The following is a 27,179-nucleotide window of genomic DNA, read 5'->3' as shown; positions in this document are numbered from 1 at the left end:
TATTGTTTACCTAGCTTTGATACTGTATATTTAAATCTAATTGTGTGTGAATAATTGCTGTATGTGTTTGTGTGCTGTGTGATTGCCGGGTGTTCGCCACTGGCTGAGCAGCAGTTGAGGAGAGAAGGGTGTGGCCCTGCTGGGTATCCATTACTCACAGGGGCACTTTGATGTGGGGCCGCTTAAGGGGGGGGTGGGGAGTAATGTATGAAGAGGAGGGGTGGGTGGTTGGTCAGGCATGTCAGGGCAGGTGAGCAGCTTCTACGCTCTCAGGAAAAGTATTGAGCCTGAGGGGGTGGGCCTGAATAACACACACACACACACACACACACACACACACACACACACACACACACACACACACACACACACACACACACACACACACACACACACACACACACACACACACACACACACACACACACACACACACACACACACACACACACACACACACACACACACACACACACACACACACACACACACCTCCTCCTACTTAGAAGTCCCATTCATCCTGAACACACACACACACACACACACACACACACACACACACACACACACACACACACACACACACACACACACACACACACACACACACACACACACACACACACACACACACACACACACACACACACACACACACACACACACACACACACACACACACACACACACACTCTTAATCCAGAGCCTGGGCTTGGCCACCCTTCCCGTTTAGAGGAGAGACACTGGAAAAAGTTATGAACCTGATCTGCCTGTCTGGATGTAAGAGAGGTCATTTAGAGAACCCAGTGTTGTCTCTCTCTCTCTCTCTCTCTCTCTCTCTCTCTCTCTCTCTCTCTCTCTCGCTCTCTCTCTCTCTCTCTCTCTCGCTCTCTCTCTCTCTCTCTCTCCTCTCTCTCTCTCTCTCTCTCTCCTCTCTCTCTCCTCTCTCTCTCTCTCTCTCTCTCTCTAAAGTAGTCCTATTTCAGAAGGATATCGTTTATTACACACAGGTAGAACACCTTAAAGGGTCCCTAGTATGCTTTCCCTTACCTGTGTTGTGTGATATACATTAGTGTGCATGTAAATGGTCTGCAAAGGCTTCAATCTGAAATCTCAGGCTGCGGCCCCACGAGGACGAAAACGGCTAAACGCATAGGATTAACGCAAACGCAATCGCAAACGGCTTCCGTCCACATGCAATAATTATCCGGATAGTGTCTGCCCACACGAGACCGCTCCGTTTAGCTCCAACCGCTGGAGAAGCTGCAGTACATATGCAGGAGCCTGTAGGTGGCGCTGTAACTTCCTCCACAAAAGCAGCGAAGAAGCATGGTTGTCATGGTTGCCCTTCTGTTTATTCTCCGCGGTGGGGGCCGAGGGAACCGGGCAGAGTTTTTCGCCAGTCAGCGTGTATTAAAGTTGAAATCTTCCGGACAAAATTATAAAAGTGCCGGTCAAAGGTCTTCTTTGTTATTTATTGAGCTTTAAAACAAATGAATAACGACTCTATATAATATAATGATAAAATACACGGAGCCTCTCTTTTTCCTCCCTCTCTTCAGACAGCGCCAGTGTCTGTCTCATGCAGCAGCTCATCCAGTAATCAGTGACCCGGCCGACTGTAAAAATAAACATATTTATAACTAGTTTAGGGAGTTTGAGAGGTAATTAAAATAGCTAAGGGCGATGATCTGACTTGAAGTGTGTGTTTTGCTGCAGCGGGAGGAGCTGCAGGTGAGCAGAGCTGCGTGTCTCCGTCCTGTCAGATTAGACTTCACTCGCGTTTAGGTCCATATCGAGAGAAAGATAAATAATCTGAATTCAGGGTGCAGTTTTGGGGTGGGGAGAGGCGGGGCTATTGCCTCATCATTATTGCTGTAGATGTTGCACAAACAACTGTAGCATGGTCAATAGCGTCCGGAGCACGATAGCAACTCTGCGATCCGCCATTGTTGTTGTTGTTGGTGGCGAAACACTTCAGCACTGGCGCGGGGTAAGCGGAGGTGAGCAGAAGAGGTGGGGAGAGGCGGGGCTATTGCGCAATCACTATCAGTGATCTGAAAATGTCCGTATAGGGCGCACACACGGAGCCGTTTGACCCCCCAGAGAGTGGCGTATGCATTTCTATCCACCTTGGGACCCGTTGTCGTTTCCTCAGTCGTTTAGTGCCATATTCGGTCGTCCTCGTGTGGCTGAACGGTCTATATGACACTAAACAGTAACGCAAACGACCGAATTCGTCCTCGTGGGGCCGCAGCCTCAATAGAGGTCCAAAATACAACTATGAAACATACAAATAGAATAATAGGGCCTCTTTAAAAGATCCCTACTATACATTATACATAAACGAGTTATATGTCACTTTTCCACATTAAAAGGCCTACAATCGAAGAGTTGTTTACTTAGAAGCATCTACAATCAGAACTATCCAAACCTACTCTTTGTGCAGCTATTGCTTCATCTCTCTCTCTCTCTCTCTCTCTCTCTCTCTCTCTCTCTCTCTCTCTCTCTCTCTCTGTCCTCCCCCCCCCTCTCGTTAGCGTACCATGGCTTCACTGTGACACACATTTGAAATGCAAAGCACAGGGTGACAGAGAAAGACCAATGTCATCTGATACACTATCGCCCGCTAAACACATCCTCCAAACATCAAAGTGCTGGGTGACGGGGGGCAGATGAGACTGATGTAGCTGCCAGTGACAGCAGTGATGATGGGGCCCTGAGGCCATGACTCCATCGCAGACACGCCACAATGTGACCTCCCATTTCTCTCTTTTAAACCCATCCAGCCCGTTGCCAGGGTGCTAAGAGGGCCAACTGTACAGTAACAGTAACAGCCAGTAAACATCACAAGAAGAGGAACAAAGTAAACAGGGCTTTGAGTTTAGGTTTAAACGAGGTTAACTACAAGATGTGTTGCTACTTAAAGGAGAAGTACGACATTTTGGAAACAAAGCTAATTCGCATTCAGGATAAATGTAAAAAGCCAATACATTCTTAGCTTAGCTTAGCATGCAGACTGAAAACAGGGGGGATTGTTTTTTGTCACTTAAGATTATTTAACATTTTTTGACAGTATAGTCTTTCTCAAACTTTCGGCAGGTGACTTTTCTTCTTTTGTCAGGATGGTGTGTTGTTGTAATACTCATTTCGGCCACAAGAGAACACAAACAGAAGTACAAGCATGCATGCTTTCCTAGGTGAGTTTAAGTTTCCATAACTTGCCTACGTGGAAAAATTAAACTTACCTGGAAGAAAGAAACCAAGCTATTCAAGCGCAATTCAGAAAATGGGGTATTGGTGGACTTCAGCCTCTTTGCAGAAACATTACAACAAATAAACCCCTTTAAGTGAGTTTAAATATCAGACTGAAAATAAATCAAAACATATATGTTCCACTTGCCCCTTAGGGCTTCCACAATAGTGTAAAACTGACATCATTCTTAGTTCAACTTTACTACATTACCAATCCTAACTGCTGCGGAACATGTACATTTACAACAACTACAACAATGTAATCATATGAAATCATTCTAAAATTAATACAGCTATAACTTCTAGTATGTGCTTTAATCATAGCAGCAGTTGACAGTAATACGTATAATTAAGTCAACCACCTGAGTGACATGTCAGTGAAGAGATGTAAAGAGTTAGCTGTCTGGATGTACGGGAACACAAACATACCAAACCCCACCTCTGACGCTTTTCTCTCACTCCTCCAAACATCTAGAGGGCCTTTTATTAAAACCTCAGCTGTGGAAGCTCCCACATGAGAAACTACCCGATCCCACAGAGGAGTCACTATCTCTTTAGTGTTTGTATTGCACCCTATCAAGAGATTCAGGTGGGAATAATCCTCCTTTAAGTGGAAAAAGACACCCTTTTTTATAAGCTTGGTATCGGTATGTTGACACATTCCTGTAGCAGTGATGAGACTAAAGGGGGGGAGAAAGTGTCCCGTTTAATTCCTCTCCATTTGTGGCTTAGCAAAGGCGTTTTTCTGTCACCGACGGGCGGCAACACAGAGACTTGGGGGAAGCCAATTAGAGGGCCTTTCCCGGCCTTTTAAGAGGCAGATAATGTTCGTGTTTTCATAAAGCATCCTGTTATTTAATCAGGCCTGTAAGTGAGAGCCTGACAACCCTCCTACAGGGGAGAGCAGCCCTCCTCTCCTCCCCTCCCATCATTCCTACCCTGAGCCCTCCATCTCATTCAACAGCTCTTGTAAGCCTCCAGGAATTCATTCTTGGAACCGGCCGTGCAGTAAGCCGTGTCTTTCTGCAGAGCAAATACACACACACACACACACACTACCACATACACACAAGCAGCACGGTGGCAGTTGAACACACACGCTGTCTGTAAATGAGGTAAACCTAGAAAGAGGTTAAGTTAAAAAAGTAGCCAAATTTGATTGATTTCACAATTACTGATCATTTCAATTGAGGTAAGTCAATGTGATGATTGTTTATGGAATAAGACCTACCTCATCTCTGTTGTGTATAATAGCCATTAAGTGAAAACACACCTCAAGGCTTCTCAACCCCCAGGTAATATCAGTGTTAGGGCAACGCATTTAGTATTCATTTGATTAAAAGCATGTAAATGACTCATTGGCAGAAGTGGAGGGAGTATTCAGGGCGTAGACTTAAAGATCCCATGTCATGCTTTACCCGTCCCGGTGTGTGTTATGAAGCTTTTTATGTAAACGGTCTGCAAAGTCACAAACCCTCAAAGTACACAGAAAAGACCTGTCTATGCTGCCCCAGAACGCCTCGTTGGAGATTTCTCTTTTTCCATTGTTTTCTTCATGGGTACAGTGACGTGCCCATACCCAAATGGACCCATTGGTCCAAATGGACCAATCCGTGGACTTCCTCACACACACTCAATCTTTTCTCAGCTGCAGCTCCGTCGATTTCTCCTCCCTGAGACGGAGGGGCGCAGTGAGGCTGTGAGTCGGTGTGTGAGCACACACACAAACTCCCAGCCAGGCTGCGGGTGTGTGTGTGGGTTCGGGCTGGTTTTGGGCTGGGTTTCGCTGTGTCTCGCAGAAGGCCACTGGGCTCATAGGGAGGGGGGGCAGGAACTGCTCTATCGAAATCAGTCGCATTGACCCGAAGACACATTTTGAGTTGTATACACTGTTGGAAAGAGGAGATTCCTAGCTTTCTAATGATATCAGGATTGTTGTTGTACTCCAAATATTAAGCAAAATATGTCACAGAGTCATCATTTTGAGAAAAAGGCCTTCAAAGTTTCCTCTTCTCTGGAATCCATCGATCTGATTGATTATTAGCGGCTAATAAATGATCAAAGTAGAGGAAAATATTTTCGTTTTGATTACTGGTCTGGGGGAAGCTCGCTAGTGTGTGTGTGTGCGTGTGTGTGTGTATTTTTGCATTTGTGTGTATTGTGTTTGTTTCCCGGGGAAAACACTCACGAGAAACACCGGCTGTTGTTATGTGACGTCAAGTTACTCCATTCTCCGCTTGTAATTATGCCGTTACAAGCTACAAGTTGTATTTATTATTTGAATTTGCCAATACAAGTTTAATATTCTGAAAGCCAAGACTTTGTTTCTTTGAAATCAGATGAAAACAAACTGTAACGGACTGTCATCTTCCCTTTACAAGCTTCAAAAATATATTTATCGTGTGATTTTGAAAATAAAAGTTTCATATTCTGGAAGCCAAGACTTTGTTTATTTAAAATCAAACAAAACACCCGAACCCCCGGAAAAAATATTTTTTTACGCAAATCCACGTTTATTTTGAAATGAGCCGTTGCGACTTCCGACTGATTTCGATAGAGCGGGCCACATACTATACAGAGATGCTGTATGAGAAACCAATGTGATTTTGGAAAATTGCACAATTTAAATCTATTTTAGTATACCTCAATAATGGAATTATTATCAGTAGAAATGGCCATGACATGGGACCTTTAAGTAAAAATAGCATTATAGTATAGTAACATTCTGTCAGAAGTCAGATATTATTCATAAGCAGGATGTTGCCAATGCTTGAGGTGGAGCTTTTCAGCAGTTTTATATATTATCGGCTAGTGTATCATGTTTCATAATTACAGTAGGAGGTGTTCTACTCAAATTCCTAACTTGTAGTGTTGTAACTTTAAACTGTATCAAATAAACAAATGTAGTGGATTAATGTAAAACTAAACTGTTTAAACTGTAAGTACATCAAACTAAAACAACTTAGATTTACTTCAATGTCACTGTCGATATTATTTAAAGTTCTTAAGAAGGCTTGCTGTATGAGTGGGCTTAGAGTCAGTTCACATTATAATATATACATATATATATATATATATGTATTCTATTTGTCAGTAAAAAAACGTCTATGGTCATTATATCAGCTCTGTGAAGCTGTACTGCAGCCATGCTTTAAGATGACAATGTAAACGATTGGCCTAATGATGGCACGAGAGGAAAAAACACAAAAGTGTTCACTGTTCATCCTCAGAGGGAATATCTGTAGCAAATGTTATTACCACCCATATTATAACAGTTTTTGACACATTTCACATAAAACCATATATGTGAACATCATGATGGGTCTAGAGGAAAAGTCATCTTCAAAAATGTGGGAAACACAAAAATGTGCAACTTGCCCAACAGATTATTATTTAAATAAGCATTACCAAGTATATAATTCTGGTGATAATAACCAATGTTTAATGGGCTGACTACATTTAGAATGGGTGGAGCTTTAGTGTTAGCACGGCTCATATTTGTTTCAGGAAAGCTAAATGCTGCACGTTACAGCATATTAAAGTATTCATAATCAAACAAATCCACCATGATATGATTGAATATCAAAGCACTTTCTGAATGTTCTCTGGCCTTTCATGAAATTGGGGTCAATAAAATCCTCAACATTTTAATTACCACACTTAATAGCTATGAGGCATTTAGCCCAAGGAAATCTGGGTCTAAATAGTCTCATTGTATCCTGAATTACATTCAGTAGAGCCTCACTGTTTGCCCTGTGAATCTGTTTTGTCAAACCCCTGCTAAAAAGCCCAAGTGGAGGGGGATGGGGGGGGGGGAGCACTTGGCAATAACCTACCTGAGTCAGAGTTAAACAGGTTCATACTCAGTAGGGGAAACAAGAACTCACTCCCTTCGCCTGCAGGACTCACAATACCTGTTTGCTGGTTTCCTCTTGGATACGCATGGTGCTCACTCACTTGCCTGGGGAAGTAGTTATTGGTAACACAAACCTGTCTACTTTCTAGCATCGTTCTGCCCTTGCCCAAGCCAGAGGCTAGCCAGAAAAAAAAAACAGCCCAAAAGAGGCAGAGACAAAGACAGAAAGCACGAAAAGACGGAGAAAAAGGGAGACAGTGGGGGGACACGGGGAGATGTCTTTTTACGGGAATGTTTCACTTAATCTCATAAAGGCAGCGTGAAAACCTCCATCTGTTTGCCTAGCAGTTCAAAAGAGACTCCACATGCCTCCGCTTGCTGCTATATAAAAACAACATTCTAATGCAGATCTTAAGGAGGGCCAGCGGCTCAGGCTGCACAATGAGAACGGGGATGTGCCAGACGCACCGATGGAGGATGGGAGGGTGGAAAGAGAATTAGTGTAGGAAGGCAAACAGGGCGGTGGGGGGGAATGTGAGCAGCATAAGGGCCTGGCGACAAAGAAAGTGAGGAGAAAGAGTCAAATCAAAGCAACACATTTTCCTGTCAACAGTCGTCGTTGTGACTTGCTAGACCTGACCTTGAAGCCCGAGACAGTGCGGGTCGCCCTCTGGCCTCGTCGCCATTTCTCCGAATCAACCCATTCACCTCTCCACCTCTCTGACTCTCTCCGACTCTCTCCTGCTTTCTCTTTCCCTCTCCTCTCCCTCTTCATGTTTCACTACGCGGCTTACCAGTCGCCTTTGTCATTAATAGAGGAATGTCCCTGGCTGAGAACGACATCTCGTGTTTTATCGTGGCTCTTGAGAGGGGATTCAAGGGCAGCGCCTTCAGAATCAGCGTTCCACATTTTCATGAAGTCTGTGAAAAGAGAACTGGCTCTAATAATGACACAATCGGTGAAAAGATTGCTTCTGGGTAAGCATGGCTCTTAGTATGCAATTCTTTTTTATGGATACGATCTACTGGAGAAATCAATTTATTATGAAGGTAATTAAATGATATCATGTAGGTTCCATGATATGTAGTAGACAACAAACTCTTTAGTCCTCCAACATTGTAAAAGCTAGGGTGGAAGTTGTCTGTTACCACCTAACCTACAGTAAGCATAGCACTCTCCTTGCTGAGAACCAACCAAACGGAATTAAATATAAGGTAATAAATGGTTTCTCCGATCCATTCAAAGGTGTGTGAGACTTCAGTAGTGTGATGTCTCTTTCAGGTTTTCCTTCACACCGGTACCTCTGTACACCTCCAGGCCTTCTCTCCCCATAGCCAGGGCAAGACCAGGCCCGATCCTATCTGCAAAGCTATTTTGACAGGCCACCCCCCCTAAAAAACTCTAGGGTTCAAACTGCTTGAAGATCAAAGGACTAATACTCCAGTAATAATAATTTACTGCCCGATGAACGCCTCATTCATCGGGGAAAGGCAGTGATATAGTACAGTTGTAACTGGAGGGCCATTAAGCTCTCATCATGTGATCATATTCACCGCCCCCGTGTGGAAAAACATCTTCAGCTCTGCGGGCAGAGCGAGAACTGAGAATGAACTCAAAGCAGTGATTTCAGAAGTCTGAGGTGATAAGGAAGTGCACACACATCTCTCTCTGTGTGCAGTGGCGGCGCCAGGGTATGGCTGGGGTAGGCTACAGCCATACCAAGAAATAGCTTAGCCCGACCTTAGCCTGACCATGAACAATTATGTTAAAGTAAGCATGTTGAGAACACGGATTGCGAAAATCTACCGGTCGTGTCCTCCGAATGCAATTTGAACAGACCTACAGCCAATCAGAGCAACGAAACGTTGGGTCTGCTGCGTCATGCATTACTGATACGTCAGTAATGCAGTCCCCAAACTCGCGCCGAGTAAATTGCAGACAGACAGCAGAACTTCTAGGATTAATTGTAATATTTCGGATGGATAGATTTGTTCTTAAACGCCCTCGCATTGAGGTACAAGTCGAACAGGTGCCAGAGTCACACGACCCACCTGAAGACCGAATAGTGAGTTTTGAATATATTTTGTAATAATGGGTCATTTGAAAAAGTGTTTTGTATGACAATAGAGACACAGGCCACCTGTTGTGTTGTGTTCTCTCTCTCTCTCTCTCTCTCTCTCTCTCTCTCTCTCTCTCTCTCTCTCTCTCTCTCTCTCTCTCTCTCTCTCTCTCTCTCTCTCTCTCTCTCTCATATGCCTACTTTTCTTGTTTCTGCCGCTGACTAGCTAGGCTATTGTATTGTTTAATTCACACCTGTTGCTCTCGATGTAATTTAGCTGATAAAAGGAGACTAATAAAAGCTAATAAAAGCCTCACGCGTGCGTTTCACTGTCAAGGGGTGCGATATAGCGTGTATGTAATTACATTACAAATACTGACTTGAGCCCCACCACTGTATGGGTTAGCCCTACCATAGATTACCCAACACAAATACTCTGGCGCCGCCACTGTCTGTGTGACAACATCTCCAAATCTGTCCAAACTCTTCGTGGATCCCTCTCCACCTCACCTCAGATAAACAAACCATCACCCCCCCCCCCCTCAGCTGAAGGTGTCTCCCAACCAGTTGGGATGGAAGCATTTTAATCACAGCAATTTGGCACAGAGTGGTCTCATCTGTCTTTATGAGCATGACACAGCGTTCTATTTTTAGGGCAGCATTTTTTCGTCTACCCCGACGACAGCCTGATGAAGCCCTGACCACCGCGTGCTCCCTTTGAAGTGACAAGTGAGAGATGTGCTGCTCTAATAAGAACGCCTTGAGATGCAAGCACTTAGCATTCTCCAATAACAGTAGCAGCCCTGCGAGAGGGTGGCGTGCTCGCCCTCAGGGAGCAGATCATCAGCCATGCGTGCAGAGCAGGCGCTCCCACGGGCACATGCACAGTGTTTATGCATGTTTATGTATTAACAAATTGCCTTTCCTTTCTTTTAGGAGGAACTCATTTTCTGGTTTCATTAAATATTATTGCATTTAAATAACTGTTTCCAATAGTGAACAGTAATCCACATTCATTACGTACATTTGCTCATTTCAAGGGGCATTTATGGGATAAAACTGTCAAACATGTTATGCTGCTTTGACTTAAAATGTTCTCGCTGCAGCCGTAACAATGTGACTGAACTTACTGAACTCAATTTAGAAAATTAGCATTGCTGAAGTCGGCTGTACAACCAACTAGAAGTTTGGCAATTTTGAGATAAGACGTTTTGTTATGCGGCTGAAGCCACTGTAGCAGCAGAGGTAACACCGAATCAACTTTCAAGGCTGCTTTGTCTGTTTTAAAAACACACATAAAGGTTCAACATAAATTCAACAGTACTTTTGGCAGATACTTTAATTTTTTTTTTATATTGATTTGTTTCAAAAACTGTCACTGTATCCTGACACTAGTTCAGATCTCTCCTGCCAGTGTTCCTGGTGTCATTTTTTATAAAAAAGGAAAAGGAAAAGAACCAATCAGAGCCAAGGAGTCTCAAAATCACTGTTTATGAACTCCGACAAATAAGAAACTGGAAGGTGCACTGGTTTTGACTGCACTGATTTCAACATGCTGTAAGGTTTAAAAAGGCAAAGAATAGACAATACAGTAACCAAATCTTAATTCATATTTGATAAGAGCTTCATTGGAATTCTCCAACAGTGGTTGACTTGTTGAAGACATTGAATGCCTTATTATTTAAAGTTGGGCATCCCAAACTCGAAAAAAGCCTTTAAAATGTGTACTAGAATATATTCAATAAAGATGAATCTTTTTCAGCATTTTTTTACGTTTGAGTCCAAAAATATGGCCTGGGCACATGAATTCTGAAAATATCTTGTTAGGCTTCAAATATCCCTCTTCAAAAATACTTAATAACAGGGCAATCCCAGAAAACATGGTTTTGATGTTCTTAACTTTTCATGGTAAAAGTAGGACTCTGAAAAACACATTATGCGGACCTTGGTAATAGGGACATATTTTGCAATCCAGACATATAAACATGCAGGTGATATTCCAACAGCTTCTATTTCCGAGAGGTACTTCCCACCCAGCGGCACTGGAGACATCTCACTGTTTGTGTATAAAAGTTTTGCGGTAGTGCTGTCGACAAGCACACATTGGACGGCAGAACCAGAGAAAGATGTGTTGGGCCTACAGTCACTATGTGGAGCCAGAACACAGCCTATGTGTCATTGATGTGAGGGGATTGAAAAAGGGAAGAGCAGGAAAGTGAGAAAACGGGGAGCACCAAGCTGCTAATCGCCAGGCGCTGGGAAAAGAGAGCCAGCTTCTGAAAACACCTCAAAGCAAACAACACATCTTCCAGAGTTTATGTTCGTGAGGAGAGGACAGGTCAATGTTTAGCTTAGCAACACTGGCACCAGGCGAGAAACCCCACTGAGGACAAGACATGCAGATGAGAGCTGCAGCCACAGCTGGGGTGTGTGTTAAATATTCAGACGGATTCCGCAAGAGTAAAGTACGCACCTTAAGGCCAGGGAATTTTCCACCTATTTAAGGTGACAGGATGAGTGGAGAGAGTGCAGCAGAGAAGCAGACCCTCTTCAAATCACTCACACCTCGTTGCTCTGCGTGATGACAGCACTGAACTGAGCTGAAGGACAACAATGCTGCAGGTCAAGGTGACATCTGTTTAGCTGCGACCTGCCGGCCTGTCTAACCTCTGAGTCTCACTGTGTTGTGATCCTGTAAACTTTAAGACCTGCAGTTCAAATGCTCCTGGTCACCTTAAGGTGAAGTGTGTATTATTGGGTTATAAGGTTAAGAGTTATTTTCTGGGATTTGAGATGGAAACACCCACTCAGGGATGTTGGTTCCCAACACATTCTGATCAATTAATGCTTATGAATAATGTGATTATTAGCTTTAGCTGAGTTGAGCTAAGCATTGCTAAGTTTGTAAATAACTGAAAGGGCTAGTCTGCACTTTTTGAAATGAGGTGGTATGTATACTCCTGTGTTAAAGCCAACTAAAGAAAGGCCCACCTTAAAATCTCCAACAGTTGAATTAAGTGTAGGCTATATTAAGAATATTCTCACATCTTTACCTTGTTGTCATCCCTTTCCAATGGGGAACTGAACTTGTTCTTTGCAAAGCCACCAAACTCCATTGGCAAAAACATTATTTTAACTCACAGAACATGAGTGTTACTGTTTTACTGCTGCCTCGATCGATTAGTTTGTGTTATTGTGTGACTTTCGGCTCCTAACTAACGTGGCCTCCACAGCATTACATTGCTTGGATTCCTTGCTGCTAATCCTGTTTACCTCTCTTAAGTGGGAGTGTGCTGTCATCTAAGTAAGACTATAAGGATATAAACTCTATATGTAGCAATGTCATGAAACCTACATCAACTCACTTGGAACAAAGTGGTTGGAAAGGCCTAGAAATAGCCTTTTGATGGTAAAACATTATGTACTCTGACAAAAATGTAAATGTTCCGATTTTAAAACATATGGAACACCAACATAAAAAAACGATTGAACATTAAAAAAGCTAATAGAAATGTGTGCTTGTTTACAGCTGTGTTCGCAGCAGCCTCGGGCGAGCTAGTGTTGTTTTGTATCCTTAGGAATGTAGCGTCGAGATGCTCCATCAGGGGTAAAATGTGATGAATAGATGGGTGACAACAGTCTTCCAAGTTGATTTAACGTCTAATTCCTTTCCCATATTTCTTTGTGTAGACTCACCTCTTTGCCCCAAGGTCAAAAACATAAAACAGACTTTCCTACCACACGGCTAGACAAGGACAACTAATTCCATCCATCCCTGAGATGTATCTACGCTGTCCTATTCCATCCCACCTGAACAGACAAGTGCAACTTGTTTTTTCAATTCAGTTCTTTTAGTCCCTCACACAGGTCAACAAAACCAGTGTTCCAAAAACGACACGACTGCGAAATGCTAAGCACACCACTTGTTTTTGAAGTGGTGACAAAAAGAGGAATGCACTTTCTCATTGGCGAGGGAAACCTGAAGTATTCCTCTCTTTGTTCAGCCGCCTACAAAGCCAACTAGTCCCTGAAAGGTCTCCCCCAGAAATAACAGCTTGCATCTACAGAATGCTTGCTAATCCCCAGCGATTGTGTTAAAGTACACAGCCGTACAGTAAAGTGACTGCCCCGCCCCCCACGTTGACAGATTCCACCATGTCTGTGAAGTCGCACCACATCCAGCTGACCTCAGGTTTTCCTCTGATAACTGGTCACTCAGGTGGGAAAGGGAGGACACTGGCATCAACAACATAACTGTATGAATACAGCATCTATCTGCAACTAATGAGCAGAAAATGTGAAAATTGTGTACAAGCCCTCAGAGACAGCTGAGGTCAACAAGCAGCAGCCTGAGGTTCATTTCGGTGAATGAAACTTGAATGACATTCCTGTTGCTCAGGGCTTTTCCTCGTCCAAAATATCCTTTGTCTGAGTCCCATGGGAATGTGCTCTCTCTGTTGTGACGACAACACAAGACTTATCTTCCTGTTTCCCTGTCCTTGGACAGCAGATACGACACCATCATCCATGACAACTGACGGCTCATTTTCACTCTCAAACTTGGTTCGAGATTCAGTCGACCATTTGTTAGCCACCACTTTGGATAGCAATGCTTGCCATAGTTCGTTACTGAGTACGTTTTAGATGAATTCTACAAGCAGGGTTGTTTTGATTAGAAAATGTTTGAGTGAAAACATAGTGTTACCCTCTAAAATGTCATGGCTGCCTACCAACATTTTGGAAAAGTTACCCAACATATCATACACTTTCAGAATGTTGCTCTTACAGCTGTACAAGGTAGAAATGATACTGATGGGCATTTTGCAGGGATTTAGTCATAAGCCCAATACAAATGAACATATATAAGTGACTAAGTAGGCCCAAACTAAAGCGATCATCAGAATGATGTTTTATTCTTTTATTTCCCAAACTTCATGACAATCTAGCCACACGTTGTTGAGACATTCTGTTTAAAACAACACAAGTAGACCTGATGCTAGGGCTACATGATAAGACTGATTAGGATGAATCCTCCGGGAACCACGGAAGTCTGTCAAATTACTGTATTTCTCCAAGGAGACTTTAAAGAGAGCATTCAAATAGACTTCAGGAAAACAGTGGACATATTCTAACTATAAACTTAAACTTGATATTGATTTGAAATCTAATGGATGTTTTGCTGCCGTCGGCCTTGCTCCCATGATGATCTATTTCTACTGAAAGGGAGCATGCAGAGTGCTAACTAAGGACTGTATGCACCTCATACAACCCCAGCTCAAAACTATTCATTTATCACTGCATGCCAGGGGGGTTATGCTTCTGCTTGTGTACAACGTTGGATAAGGGAACGGCCTAACAAAGGGCCCATTGTTCAGCTTTATTAAAAACACTGAGTGTGGCTTCCCTTCTAATATCTGCATCATCATGAAAGGAACAAGATACGGAGGACACTGGCTCAGGAAAATACTCTCGCAGTCACAACACCAAGTATTTCAAAATAAAAGACAGAACACATAAGCTAATCAAACTACAAATGACATCATGAGTAGAGCCGTAATGAGTGCACTGACTGAGACGAAGGCAGTGATTAGGCTGCGGGACTCCAAGCAGCTAAGTACTTCCTACTGAATTATCTTCACGCAGCGAAGACAGCGGCTAACTTTAGCAACAGAGGAAATGGGAGGGAAAAGCATGTGTCGTCGGGGTCAAAAAGGCAAAAACAGAGGAACGTGGTTGTCGTTTCTTAAGATAGAAGGAATGACAATTACAGTGCAGAAGGAAGGACGTAGCTTAATAGGCACAGCGGGGTCACTTAACAGTTAAAAGCAGGACAAATATGTTGAACGTTCACACTGCTGCTTGATAGAAAGTGGGAAGATAAGCCAAAAGCTACTTCAACATCACTTTTAAAGATGTTGCGTTCAAGATGAAATGATCCCACAAGAAGTAGAGGGATTATGAGAGGAAGAAAGCGCCTGTACCTTTTGCTCAAAGGACTGAAAACGGATTTAGAAATGTCCCCACATGGTTTTTAAACTTCTTATGCAGCGACTTACAGTTGATCTCATATCGGAAACGGTAAGAATGCTCTGGGGTGTGTGTTTTATATGCATCAAATGTAAAAAAGTCATCTAAGGTGTATAAAGTGGTTTCAGAGGTGCATGGTCCTTGCCGGTCCATTAGCAAAGAGAAACCAAAAGTTATCCCTTTGAGGACAACCATGTATACTTCCTGGCACGGGCAAGCACATAATGATTTCTTTTGGGAGAGAAATCAAAGCAAAACCCAGAAGTCTGATCACACTGATGCATTTCATTTGTACTAGCCAAAATGTCCATTGTGTACCTGCTGCTTTTTGCATTTACTCTCAAAAGCTGAAATATTCCCCTTTTTTCCAGATGTTGCCCTGTGTTCCTCCTGCTCGGCTCGTCTCTGATGAACTGGAGACGTTGGACTCGGCTACTGAAGGAGAAGGAGCCAAAAGGCAGCAGCCATTACTTTTCCAGCCCCTGTCCTTTCTAAAAAAACAGCAGGCAGGAATAGCCTGAGGTCAGAGTCCCCCCTACTATGTCTGATAATTAGACCCAAGAAGACAAACACATTGTCATGAGGGCCGTGATTTATTCCTCTCTCAAGGGCTTCCCTTGCTTTAACCACTTCCTGTCACTGGGACTCCTCTTCCTGGCCTGAAAGATTGGACCACACTGGATGAAAGGTTTAACCATTCACACTAGTTTTAATGCTGAAAAAAGGTGTATACTGTATATTATTATTCATTGTTGAGTAGTGGCGAGCCGTGACTTTTATACCTAGGCCCTCTGACCCCCACCCCTTCCCTCGAGTTATTTCGTCACAGAGTATACTTCAGCGGAATATCAAAACAATGGCCCGGGGTGCAAAACGCATCAATGAAAGCGACCCTCTACCACACAAAACAACACCTGTAAATAACCCTATTTGTGTTCTTTGAAATTGAAAAGGATATTGCATTGTGTTTGTTACTTTCGTTGCAGTTGTATGTCTTAAGTGTAATTTGGCATGCTTATATTTTGAAGGCGAGTTAACAAAATAACTCCTGTTGACAGGAAGTTGTTGTTGTTATGGAAACAAGAAAAGTTTCACAGCGGGCGGAACTTGTCATAAAGTCCGCGATAATAACACCCACCCAGAGCTATATGGCGCTGCACCCACCCAGAGCCCAAGAGAGATAAGTATATCTATCTTAGTATCTCTAGGGCTCTGCACCCGCCCATTTAGAGGGAAGATATGATTGGTCAATTGTACTGTCATTTGACATTACTCTCTCGTTCAGTTACTATAGCTGGCCCTCTGTGAATTCATAGCTGGACCGCCTGGACGTCCACCAGCTCCTCTCTTCACAGCAACTCGCAGAGACGAGCTTCTTTCATTTAACCCTTCACATTCCAACAGAAACTGAATAGGCAGATTCGAAGGATTTATTTCTTTGGAAATGTTATTTTAAATACAATTAAATCAAGTTATTTTGGTAAAACAAATGAAAAATATAACTAAAATAATATAACTAAAAAAATATATAAAAAAATATATTATTTTTTTAATGTTTTTAAATATTATTTTGTAGAATATCTTAGGGGTGGGGAACCTTTTTCCTCTCAAGGGCCATTTCAATGTTTTCAACATCCTCCGAGGGCCGTACAAATGATTGACCTCTGCTTAAAAAATATAAAATCACAGCCCATTCATTTCAACTTTCTTTCATTCTGTGCAAAGAAAAAGCAACCTTTTAATCCAGATATCTTACCATGACTCGCACATGCATTCACGTGCACGGTTGTGGCATGACCACCAAAACAGAAATATATGGACACAAGATGTGTGCATATGTATTTAGTTTCCGAAGATTTTTGCACTTTGAGAGCAGCATGAAGAGATCTATGGATACATCTCTCAGCACCCAGATGAAACAGAACTGGAAGCAGATTTCTTTTTCTTTATGGATATTTTACAAATCACTTCCCTTTCAAACTGTATTCTTGTTTATTAATAACAACTTTTTGTTACTGTCATATAGTATTTTATACCTGTTTACTTTATTCTCTTATTTTTTGATAACTATAATGATCATATAAAGATGTGCCTTTACCTCACTGGTTGTTGAAAAAGCTTCTTATATTCGTTAGCATAGCTAGCTAACCAGATGCTAATAACAACAAAGTTATTGACTGTCTGATAAGTATGACAGATGAGCAGATCGCCACTGTGCTTTCAACTAAAGACACAGCCACTCAGAAACTGCGGCATGTGTCCGGCTCCTTATGGGTACTGCAATTTTTGGAAGTGCAGGAGCGGAGCTGCGTTCTGGTGCTCTCCGTCAGAACTGCATCCCTGTCAGACGAGACATATCACGTGATGACACGTTAGGCTTGTGTTGTGTTCAAGGATCCCGACCTTGGCCAGGAAAAACAGGCACTCGCTTGTTTAATTTTTTTGCGGTCTAGATTTCTTTAATTTTTTTCTTTTTTGCGTGTGTTTATAAATTACCTCGAGGGCCGTACCAAATTGTCTCGCGGGCCGTAGGTTCCCCACCGCTGTTTTAGACCCTCACAAATATACAAGATGCACCATTTCTGTGAGTTCCTCTGGTCCCTGTGACTCAGCAGCCACCTTTATACTGGCTTGGGAAACATTTGAGAAAGCAAACCTGAAGTAATGTGCACAAACTCACACACACACACACACACACACACACACACACACACACACACACACACACACACACACACACACACACACACACACACACACACACACACACACACACACACACACACACACACACACACACACACACACACACACACACACACACACACACACACACACACACACACACACACACACACACACACACACACACACAGTAGTACGCATACACACAAGCACACAAAAACCCTAGTTAAAGAAAAAAGGATTACTGCACAATCCTTCCAAAACCCCTTTTCATCTGAGAGGAGCAGAATCAATAAGCGAGGTTTTCTATGGGACTCAACAAGTTCAGACATGGGCCTAAAACTCAATTACCGTACTGTAAAAACTGCTTTCACAAAACGTGGATTTTTTTACTGATGCTGATTCATGGAGCTGCAGTAGGAGAAAGTGAGCTCGGTGTCTGAAGAAGCACAGATTAGCACATTTATTGAGAGCAAAGTAAGCCTGGCGTGGAGTTTACAGTAGCCCTGCTGGCAGCGCTGCCACGCAGCTTCTCGTTGAGTCATGTGTTGCTCCGTGACTTAGCTTGAGAACGCTTCCAGGCCTCGAGTGTAAACAGAGCAAGTGGAAAGCAGACGGATCACTCCTAGCAAAACATGCTGGCAGAGAAAGCTCGTGGCCTCCGCTCATGTTGTGTTGTGTAATGATGCAAAACCACTGGAGCGGTGCAGGGTTTTCATTCAGGCAATTGCATAGAGAGAGAGAGAGAGAGAGAGAGAGAGAGAGAGAGAGAGAGAGAGAGACAGAGAGAGAGAGAGAGAGAGAGAGAGAGAGAGCTGTATCTGAAAGACAGAAGCAATAGCTGCGTAGGTTTGGATAGTTCTGATTGTAGATGCTTCTAAGTAAACAACTCGTCGATTGTAGGCCTTTTAATGTGGAAAAGTGACATATAACTCGTTTATGTATAATGTATAGTAGGGATCTTTTAAAGAGGCCCTATTATTCTATTTTTATGTTTCATAGTTGTATTTTCAAGCAGGTCTCCCTTGAAAAATAGATCAATGATCTCAATGGGATTTATCTGTATAAATAAAGGTTTGAAATGAAATGAAATGTTGGACCTCGATTGAGATTTCAGATTGAAGCCTTTGATTTTGATGTACTTTATTAATCCCCGTGGGGAAATTGTTTCTCTGCATTTGACCCATCCCAGTGTTAGGAGCAGTGTGCTGCCATTTTGAACAGCGCCCGGGGAGCAGTGTCGGGAACGGTGCCTTGCTCAGGGACACCTCGGTAGCACTTGGTCTTGCCGGGACTTGAACTGGTGACCTTCCAGTTACCAGGCCAAGTCCCTATCGACTTCGCCACCACCGCCTTTGCAGACCATTTACATGCACACAAATGTATATAACACAACACAGGAAAGGGAATACCTCCAAAAAGCATACTAGGGCCCCTTTAAGGTGTTCTACCTGTGTGTAATAAACTATATCCTTCTGAAATAGGACTACTTTAACTTCACTAAAAGTACTGTTTCATTCAGGTAGCAGTACATCTAAAGAAAACTGCTCATTTTATACTTTTCTTTTGAATGTGGGTAAGAGGTGGTGGGTAGTGCAGAACGCACAAGGAGAGGTTGATGATTAAAAGCATTGAGAAATATTTGTATTTTAATTTAAACATGTTATGCACCTTCAAAACAACAGCATAGAGATACACTTTAAACTTCCATTAGGTAGAAGAAATATGGCACTTGAGAGACAGCACAGATCAGTGCATATCAGCCAAGGAATCTCTCTTGTTCATGATGTCGTTGCAGATAAGAACCTCTGAAAACCAAAATAAAAACAAAGCACAACAATGAAACCTTATCCTTCAAGGTTTTGCGCTGCACTTTGTTTGGTTTACAGTCTATTCTGAGTGTGTGTGGTGCAACACGAACCCTCTGTGGCTGTGGAGGTATCTATAGATCAGTGGGGCGGGCTGCTGCAGTCAGACTAAACTGTAAACAAGTCCCATCCAGAGACCACGGCTGACCCAGCACCGCACATCCCAAACCATCTGATTCATCCTCCTTTACAGGCCGACAGCAAGCTCCTCAACAGCTGCATGATGAATCCCCAATAAATCCACTGCGACCAAAAGCTTTGAATCTCTCTAAAGGAAGCGAGGATGCAGGTGGCTGGAGTGCAGTTTATTGGAACACGTACTTTCCAGAAGACCAAAACAACAAGACCCTGATGTCCTCCCCTCCCCTTCTCCTCCTGATTTCAAAGGCGATCTGCAGGGAGGGGAGAAAACACTCGGAAGCAACAGCCTTTTGTTGGAAGGCACTTTCGCATTAGGAAGAGACTGTGTTTTGTTTACGGGACAACATAGTGTTGCCATTAAGGATTTAATCAAAACTGTTTTCTGGAGACAGCCTTGAATGACACCCCCCCCCCCCCCTCCTTGGTTTTGGCCTGCTAGGTTTGGGAGCAGAAACAGCAGGAAGAAGAAAGGAGCGGGGACAATGTGGGAATGTCTCTACATCGTCGCCACGGCGGGCAGTTCCTAAACATGGCTTTAAATTAGGGGAAAAGAAAACACGGGCTAAAAAAAGGCAGTCGCCTAACTATACTCCTGCCTGCTAATTTGTCACCACCTGAAAAATAGCAACAGTTTTAAATCACACTGCTTTAGAGTTAGGAAGTGGCGGAATACTTAAACACAAGGGGCATTTGGGTCAACTCCATCGCACATACATCTAAACCATTGTGGGTGGAATCTATGGCTGCGTCCATATTAGAGGGGGAAGAAATGGAGAGTGTCTGGCTCTGGCCTGCTGGCTGGGATCGGACCAGTGACAGCTGGGGCTTGAAAGTCTTACATCCAAAGCCAGGGCTCACTGCCACTTGCTACATAGCAGCGCTGAGCTAAGCCCACCCCCTCCTGTCCAAGCCCTCACTCTGAAATATCACTGTCCTGAACAAAACGTTAAGCTCCTGCCAAATAACTCACTCTTAAACCATCTTCTCTTTAAAGTGTACAGTAAATCCAAGAGCGGAAGGGGTACTGGAGAGAAGACAAGAGGGCAAGAGGAAGTATCTGTCTGCTGCCATGTTCGAGAGGGGAAGGGGTCACAGAGAGGGGAGCTTCTCAGAGGGTGTGTGTGTGTGATCATTACCTTATCAACCAGCGGCAGACAGCGGCGTGCAGTGTGCTCCAGTTTGACAATGGTGATGAAGTCACCCTCCTGGCGTTCATCTTCACTTGTGTTGCACAGAGACAGAGGGTGATACTGCAAGAGAAAAAGAGAAAAGGTTATCATTTCACAAGGACAACAAGACAGGTCAATCAGTAGATCTCTAGGTGTGTTGAATGTCACTCAATTGTCCGTCAAATGGGCAGAAAGGATAACAACGAGACGGGGATTCATTCATCTTGTCTCTACCTAACTGTATTACAAACTTGTAATATTTGTCCTAAAAATGTAAAACAATGTCAAGAGATTTGATTGTGTGAATCAGCACTTTCTTTTGAAAATATAACAATAACTGACCACATTGATGGTTTCTTAAAGAGACAGTACAGAATACAAATTACAGTGTTATTTCTTTCTAACAGAAAGATGGAGAATAACTGGAGAAAAACTGAGCACTTTAAAATGTATCTCAAATACCAGTGATATTTACAAGACATATGCAGACAGATGAGAAAACATTTTGTTAAGCAGATGGGGATAGAAACATTTCAAACTTGTGACATACTTGAATTGACTTTGGTAAACTTCCTCGTCTTTATTGCACTTTCCCCAACCATTTGATTTTGATTATTGTACTCCTCTATTGTACTCATCTTTTAAAGCTTTGTGACCGGGAATTTGAAAAACGATACAGCTGTAGCAGAATAAGACACTAACCTCCAGATACAAAAACACATGTTACTGACAGCATGTGACCTAAAGTATATCAAAGACTGGACCATAACCAAGAAGAGAGGAAGATAATGTTTGGGACAATTGCACTTGAAAGAAGCTTTTATGTGTTGAATGAAGGCGTTTCCGCTCTACACTGTTCACAGTTGTTATCAAGAGGAACAAACTTTAGCACCCTGAAAAATCAATTACATGGATGGAGATGTTCACTCCCACTGAAAGCCTCGAGGACTGAAAGAGCCAGAGATAGTCTTTGGTAGGAACATTTGATCCCCTCTGAAAGGGAGGACATTCGTAGCTGCTGAAAGGCTGCATTTAAGAGCTCAAAGGATAGCAGCAGTGTTTGCAAGTCACAGACATGCTGTCACGGGTACGAGGTTGTCCAAAAAGGAGAAAACCGCTCCTATACACCCCCGAACATCCCTAATTTCCTCACATGACATCAATAAGAGCACCAACACGATGCTGCCCGTCCTCACAGATCACCATGAGGGGCCCGGTCCCTGCGCTCACCCAGCAGGGCGGTCCCACCCTGCCCTGCCCTGCCCTATAGGCCCGTCCCGGCATGGTTCTTTCCCCCGGTGGGCCCCTTCATGTGGCTGTGGGCTGAGGTCATGGGACTCCCCCTCATCTCACCCAGCGGAAATCCCTAAATTAAAAAGACCCACGGGTGACATCAACAGCTGGCACTCCCGTCCAGGGGAATTGACATAATGTTTTGCAAAGGGCTTGTGCATGTCTGTCACAAGGAGGGAGAGAGGAGAAGGAGGGAGATTTGGGGGACCGGGGGCGGGGCTTGTAGGTAAAAGAAGGAAGTAGGGAAACACCCTTTGTGTAGAGATTGGAGAGTGCAGTGGATTCACAACATACCACGAATAATTCCTATGAGTTGAGGCGATGAAGCTAGTTGGGAATCAGGCCAGTCAAATACCTTCTGCACAAACAACATCTGCATTAATGACCTCCAGACAAGTGATTATAATCCAGAGTATAACCTTGTTTATACGAATTGGACATAGTAACTGTGATATCACCCATTAGTTAATGTTTTGAAGCCTCAAGTTCATTATTTGGCTGTTGCCATCTTGTTCTTTTCGAACCAAAAGTGAGAAGAGGATGGAGCTTAGAACAATAGAACAAGACAATTGGAGAACTGAAAACACACAGGTTTAAAGTTCTATGAGGGAAACACGGACAACAGCGTGTTGTCAATCACAAGGTATTACCGCCATAAAGCATACCTTTCCAAAATTGGGATCAATAAAGTATATATCTATCTAGTATATATCTACCTTGCATTATCGTCTAATTTACTCTTAAGACAACCGTCATTTACAAAATGAAACATCATGCTGTATTGAAGAAGACTTGAACGATTGAGAAAATAACTTGTAAGGAAAATGTTTACTGAGGTAATACATCAAATGGGAAATAGGGTCCTAGTTCGGTCATTTTCTCAAAGACTTCTATAAAAAAGGACTTCTTTGTGACTGTCTTTCTGCTCGAATACAGGGAAAAGGCACTTCCTGCATTGGCTTTCACTTTTCACACCTGGGGATCGTCCCTTTGTTGTGCCCCAGGGGATTATTTGGCAGCTGCCAGAATATGTTTATGAGGGACAGTGTGACGTTATGAAGCACTTCTGCTTATTAAGAAATCACTGTCACAATAATTATAGAGCCAAGTGGAGTCATTTGTATCACCTTAAGAAACGCTATGTGATTGCGAGTACAGAGGTGTCTTGAGACTGCAGTTAGCTGAAGTGGAAAAAGGCAGAACTCTGACCAAAAAAAAAGACAATTCAATTGGATACAAAAATAAGTGCTACTTAACATTCCATTTACAGTCCATTAAAATAAACACATACGTATGATACGTCAAACAAGAAAAGCTCTGAAAGCAATGATATATAGAGAATAACAGAGAAGGCTTTGGGTCATGATGAAGTACTCAAAGACACTAAGACATCAAATCCAGAGTACCTCTCTCTACATGAAGTTGAAGGTGAAAAGTAAATGGAATAATCTTGACTTCAGAATCTGCCCTGCATGATGTTTTCAGACCTGGCATGTGGCCTGAGAGGAAGCTCCTCTTAAGGAAGTCATGGTCTGGCCTGCATGCTGCCCTCCCAGCTGCCTCTACCAGTCCACATTTACTAGGCCTAAATTAGAGGCCTAAAGTTGAACTTGGCCCTTAACAAAGTAAAAGAAAGAAATACAAAAATATTTTAATGGCCCTCCTTAATTGATGCCATGACCTCGGCTCTTTTATGCTGTAGGTTTGTAGGAAAAGTAGAAAAATAGCTACTTTCAGAAAAGAGATGTGCCAATACGCTGGAATCACAAGGGTTATTTTGAATCTTGAGGCTTAGTCGGTCATGTTTTGATCGTGTTGCGATATTAAACATGTTGATACATGGGACTGTGCAATCATACCTAATAAAGTAGATAATAATCCCGAAGCTGAGCCAAACAGGCTCAGAAGGAGCGGCTGGTTTGAGTTTCCTCTTGCTCTCCTCTGAGGGCAACCACTTCCATGATCACAGTGTCTATGTTTTGCATTGTTGACAAGAGTTAGAGTTTTCTTCTATTTTAGATATGCACACCACTTATAAACAGATGGCTGCAAAGTCTCTCCATGTGCCACCATTGGTGCCATTCACCACTTAGAGTCATGCTGCCACTGGACTATAAATGGCGCCCAAGATAGACTGAAACGTCTTCATTTGGTTTTTGTATGGCCCTGAGAAAAAGGGGCCTGGGAAACCGAATCACTGAGTCTCCATTTCACAGGGACCAGAAACCACAGGGCACGCAAACAGTTCCCCACAGACTGTTAACAATGCTAACTCCTCCGTTCCGCCTCCTCCTCCTCCTCCTCCTCCTCCTCCTCCTCCTCCTCCTCCTCCTCCTCCTCCTCCTCCTCCTCCTCCTCCTCCTCCTCCTCCTCCTCCTCAATCTGTCTGGATCTGTTGCAAAACTGACGGGGACATGTCCCTCGGTTCCTTTGTAGCCACGATTAAAGGCATTCCTTTGCAGCTCAATCAAAGACTACCCCAAAAATATTCCGGGGCAAGAATCTTAACAGTTTCAAAAACAAATACATGGACAGAAAAAGGGGAGAATAAATAGTAGCTGCGGTGAGAAGTCGATAATATTTGTTTTCCCCTGTACTGAGCCCTGCGGATCTTCTTTTTTCATCTGCTAATAATCAGCAAGAGAGATTTTTTGTTCATCTCTTGCCAGCAGGGAACCAGGCCCAGGCAGTTATGTCTTATGTCAGTATGCGTCGGGGTGGGATGGGATGGGGGGGGGGGGGCTTGCACCTCTCATCGAGTTCCACCACTCAATTACCAGCTGCTCAGGCCACTTTTCAAAAACGATTGGATGAAACGCTACATGCAAAAGTGATCAAAACGAAGCAGATTGCTTTAGTAGGCGATGAAAGAAATACATTAGTGTGATTATTCTATCGTACAGTGTTTAATCGAGAGAGGGCGGGAGGGAGGGAGGGAGGGAGGGAGGTTTCTTCAATGAAGCTCTGCCCTGAGGCCTGGAAAGCCAACCAGGTTGGTGAGATTTCAATCAACCCTGACACATGCAGGCTTGCAGCAGCAGCACATACACACACAGTAAAACAACAACACAATATCTACTGCCTGGGTTCGGACTGACCCACTTGCTCAGAGAGTGACTCAGCCTCCCACGTCTGGGCTCAAACGTATGACATCTCTTCGGCTCTCATTCTCTTGAACTCCATTAAACACACCTGTTGTGCATGTGCACGCACTTACACTTTCATGCACACACTTATATAAAAGTGCTGTTAAAGTGAGTAAGAAGTCAGAGCAGTGGGTTCAGAAATTGGGGCACGGCTTCAGATTGTGGTTGCCCAGTTCAACAGAATGACTTTCAGTTATTTGATTTACATAAATACTGCCCTGTGTTATTATTAGACTCCTTTATTATATAAAACTTGGTAAGTTCATTTGTGTTTTGATTCAACACATTGAAAGTGATTTGGCCTCACTCATGACACAACATGTATGATGCTATATCTGTCTCTGTGGATGTAAACCAAAGCCTTTCACTTATTTAACTTGGCAGAAGATTTGGTAACGAGGGCAAATGTTTGGTTTAAGAGCAGAACGAGCGGTCTCTGGAAAGAGCAAAGAGAGACCGCATGTAATAGTTGAAAGAGATCTGAATCTGGTTGCCTGGGTTACTAAGCAACAATAACTTTGGTCCCCGCAAAGATTTGGCTCTCTGTACACATTTGTGAAGTGATGAGGGAGCCTGAGGTGACAGGACGGGCTACGACACTGACCCATGCCACCACCCCTGCCCCTAACTGAAATCACTAATAGCACGGGTTAATGAATGAGGTTGCAGCTCTGTATTGTTGCTGGAGGCACATGAGAGCACATGTAGGTACTTGCATGTGAACATATGTATTCTGCTGATCTATTGGGGCAAAAAGTCCCTCTGTGGTCCTGCAGGCGGAGTGAGTCACTCCGCACTCTGAGCAGTGTGTCTATTGGAATTCAGAGTTTCTCTAACTTGTTTCTATAATGCGACCCTTTAAAAGCTTTTTTCAGCAAAGTTACCCTCGCCTCTTTGAAGAAGTTTATAATCTATCACTATATTAATGGCCAGTTCCACATAAACTTGTATCATTTAATTATTTAGTTACATTTATATAAGAAAACATCAAATTGTATACGTTTTTTTGTGTTTTGTATGAAAACAATCTCTAACTGTAAAGGTCAGATAGATGCAGTTGCGTAAAGTGTAAAATACTCCCTTCTGAGATGTGATGGAATACGGTACTTGAGTTAATATACTTGTGGTTACATTCTACATTGGTCTTGATCACAGCAGCACTGAGAGCCAAGCCACTGAGCATTTTCTCAGATATCATATACACGCTAGGCCCAATAATCAGGCAGTACTAGCTTCCACACACACACACACACACACACACACACACACACACACACACACACACACACACACACACACACACACACACACACACACACACACACACACACACACACACACACACACACACACACACACACACACACACACACACACACACACACACACACACACACACACACACACACACACACACACACACACACACACACACACACACACACACACACACACACACACTCTGTGGTCCAGCCCCCAGTGCCATAGATGACACAGATACACACTCCTCATACCACACACCTCAAACTGCCTTGTATCTCATGAGCCTACACTAAGTACATTTACTTAAAAGGCTGATAGAAGAGTGACGCCCGGTCGCCCGGTGCCAGGCAAACCAAGTGAGGGTCTTTCTCTGGCACAGCATCTGGAAAAAGAGTTCTCTGAGGCCCTCGCCTCTC

The 27,179-nt window shown here is 43.2% G+C and overlaps 1 protein-coding gene across 2 annotated transcripts in view; it reads right to left on the bottom strand.

Moving 5' to 3' along the window:
* Positions 1-27,179, bottom strand: part of LOC117458881 (E3 ubiquitin-protein ligase RNF43) — a 97,898-nt gene that overhangs the window by 16,008 nt on the left and 54,711 nt on the right. For both annotated transcript variants that reach the window (XM_034099592.1, XM_034099593.1), the window contains one exon: positions 21,029-21,142. In XM_034099592.1, coding sequence (XP_033955483.1) covers positions 21,029-21,142 — 114 coding nt within the window. The remainder of the gene's footprint in view (positions 1-21,028; positions 21,143-27,179) is intronic.

This window comes from Pseudochaenichthys georgianus, chromosome 14, assembly GCF_902827115.2.
Source record: "Pseudochaenichthys georgianus chromosome 14, fPseGeo1.2, whole genome shotgun sequence".
In the NCBI taxonomy this organism is placed as follows: Eukaryota; Metazoa; Chordata; class Actinopteri; order Perciformes; family Channichthyidae; genus Pseudochaenichthys; species Pseudochaenichthys georgianus.
The sequence above is the reverse complement of the archived record's forward strand: the minus strand, read 5'-3'. Positions and strand labels throughout refer to the sequence as shown.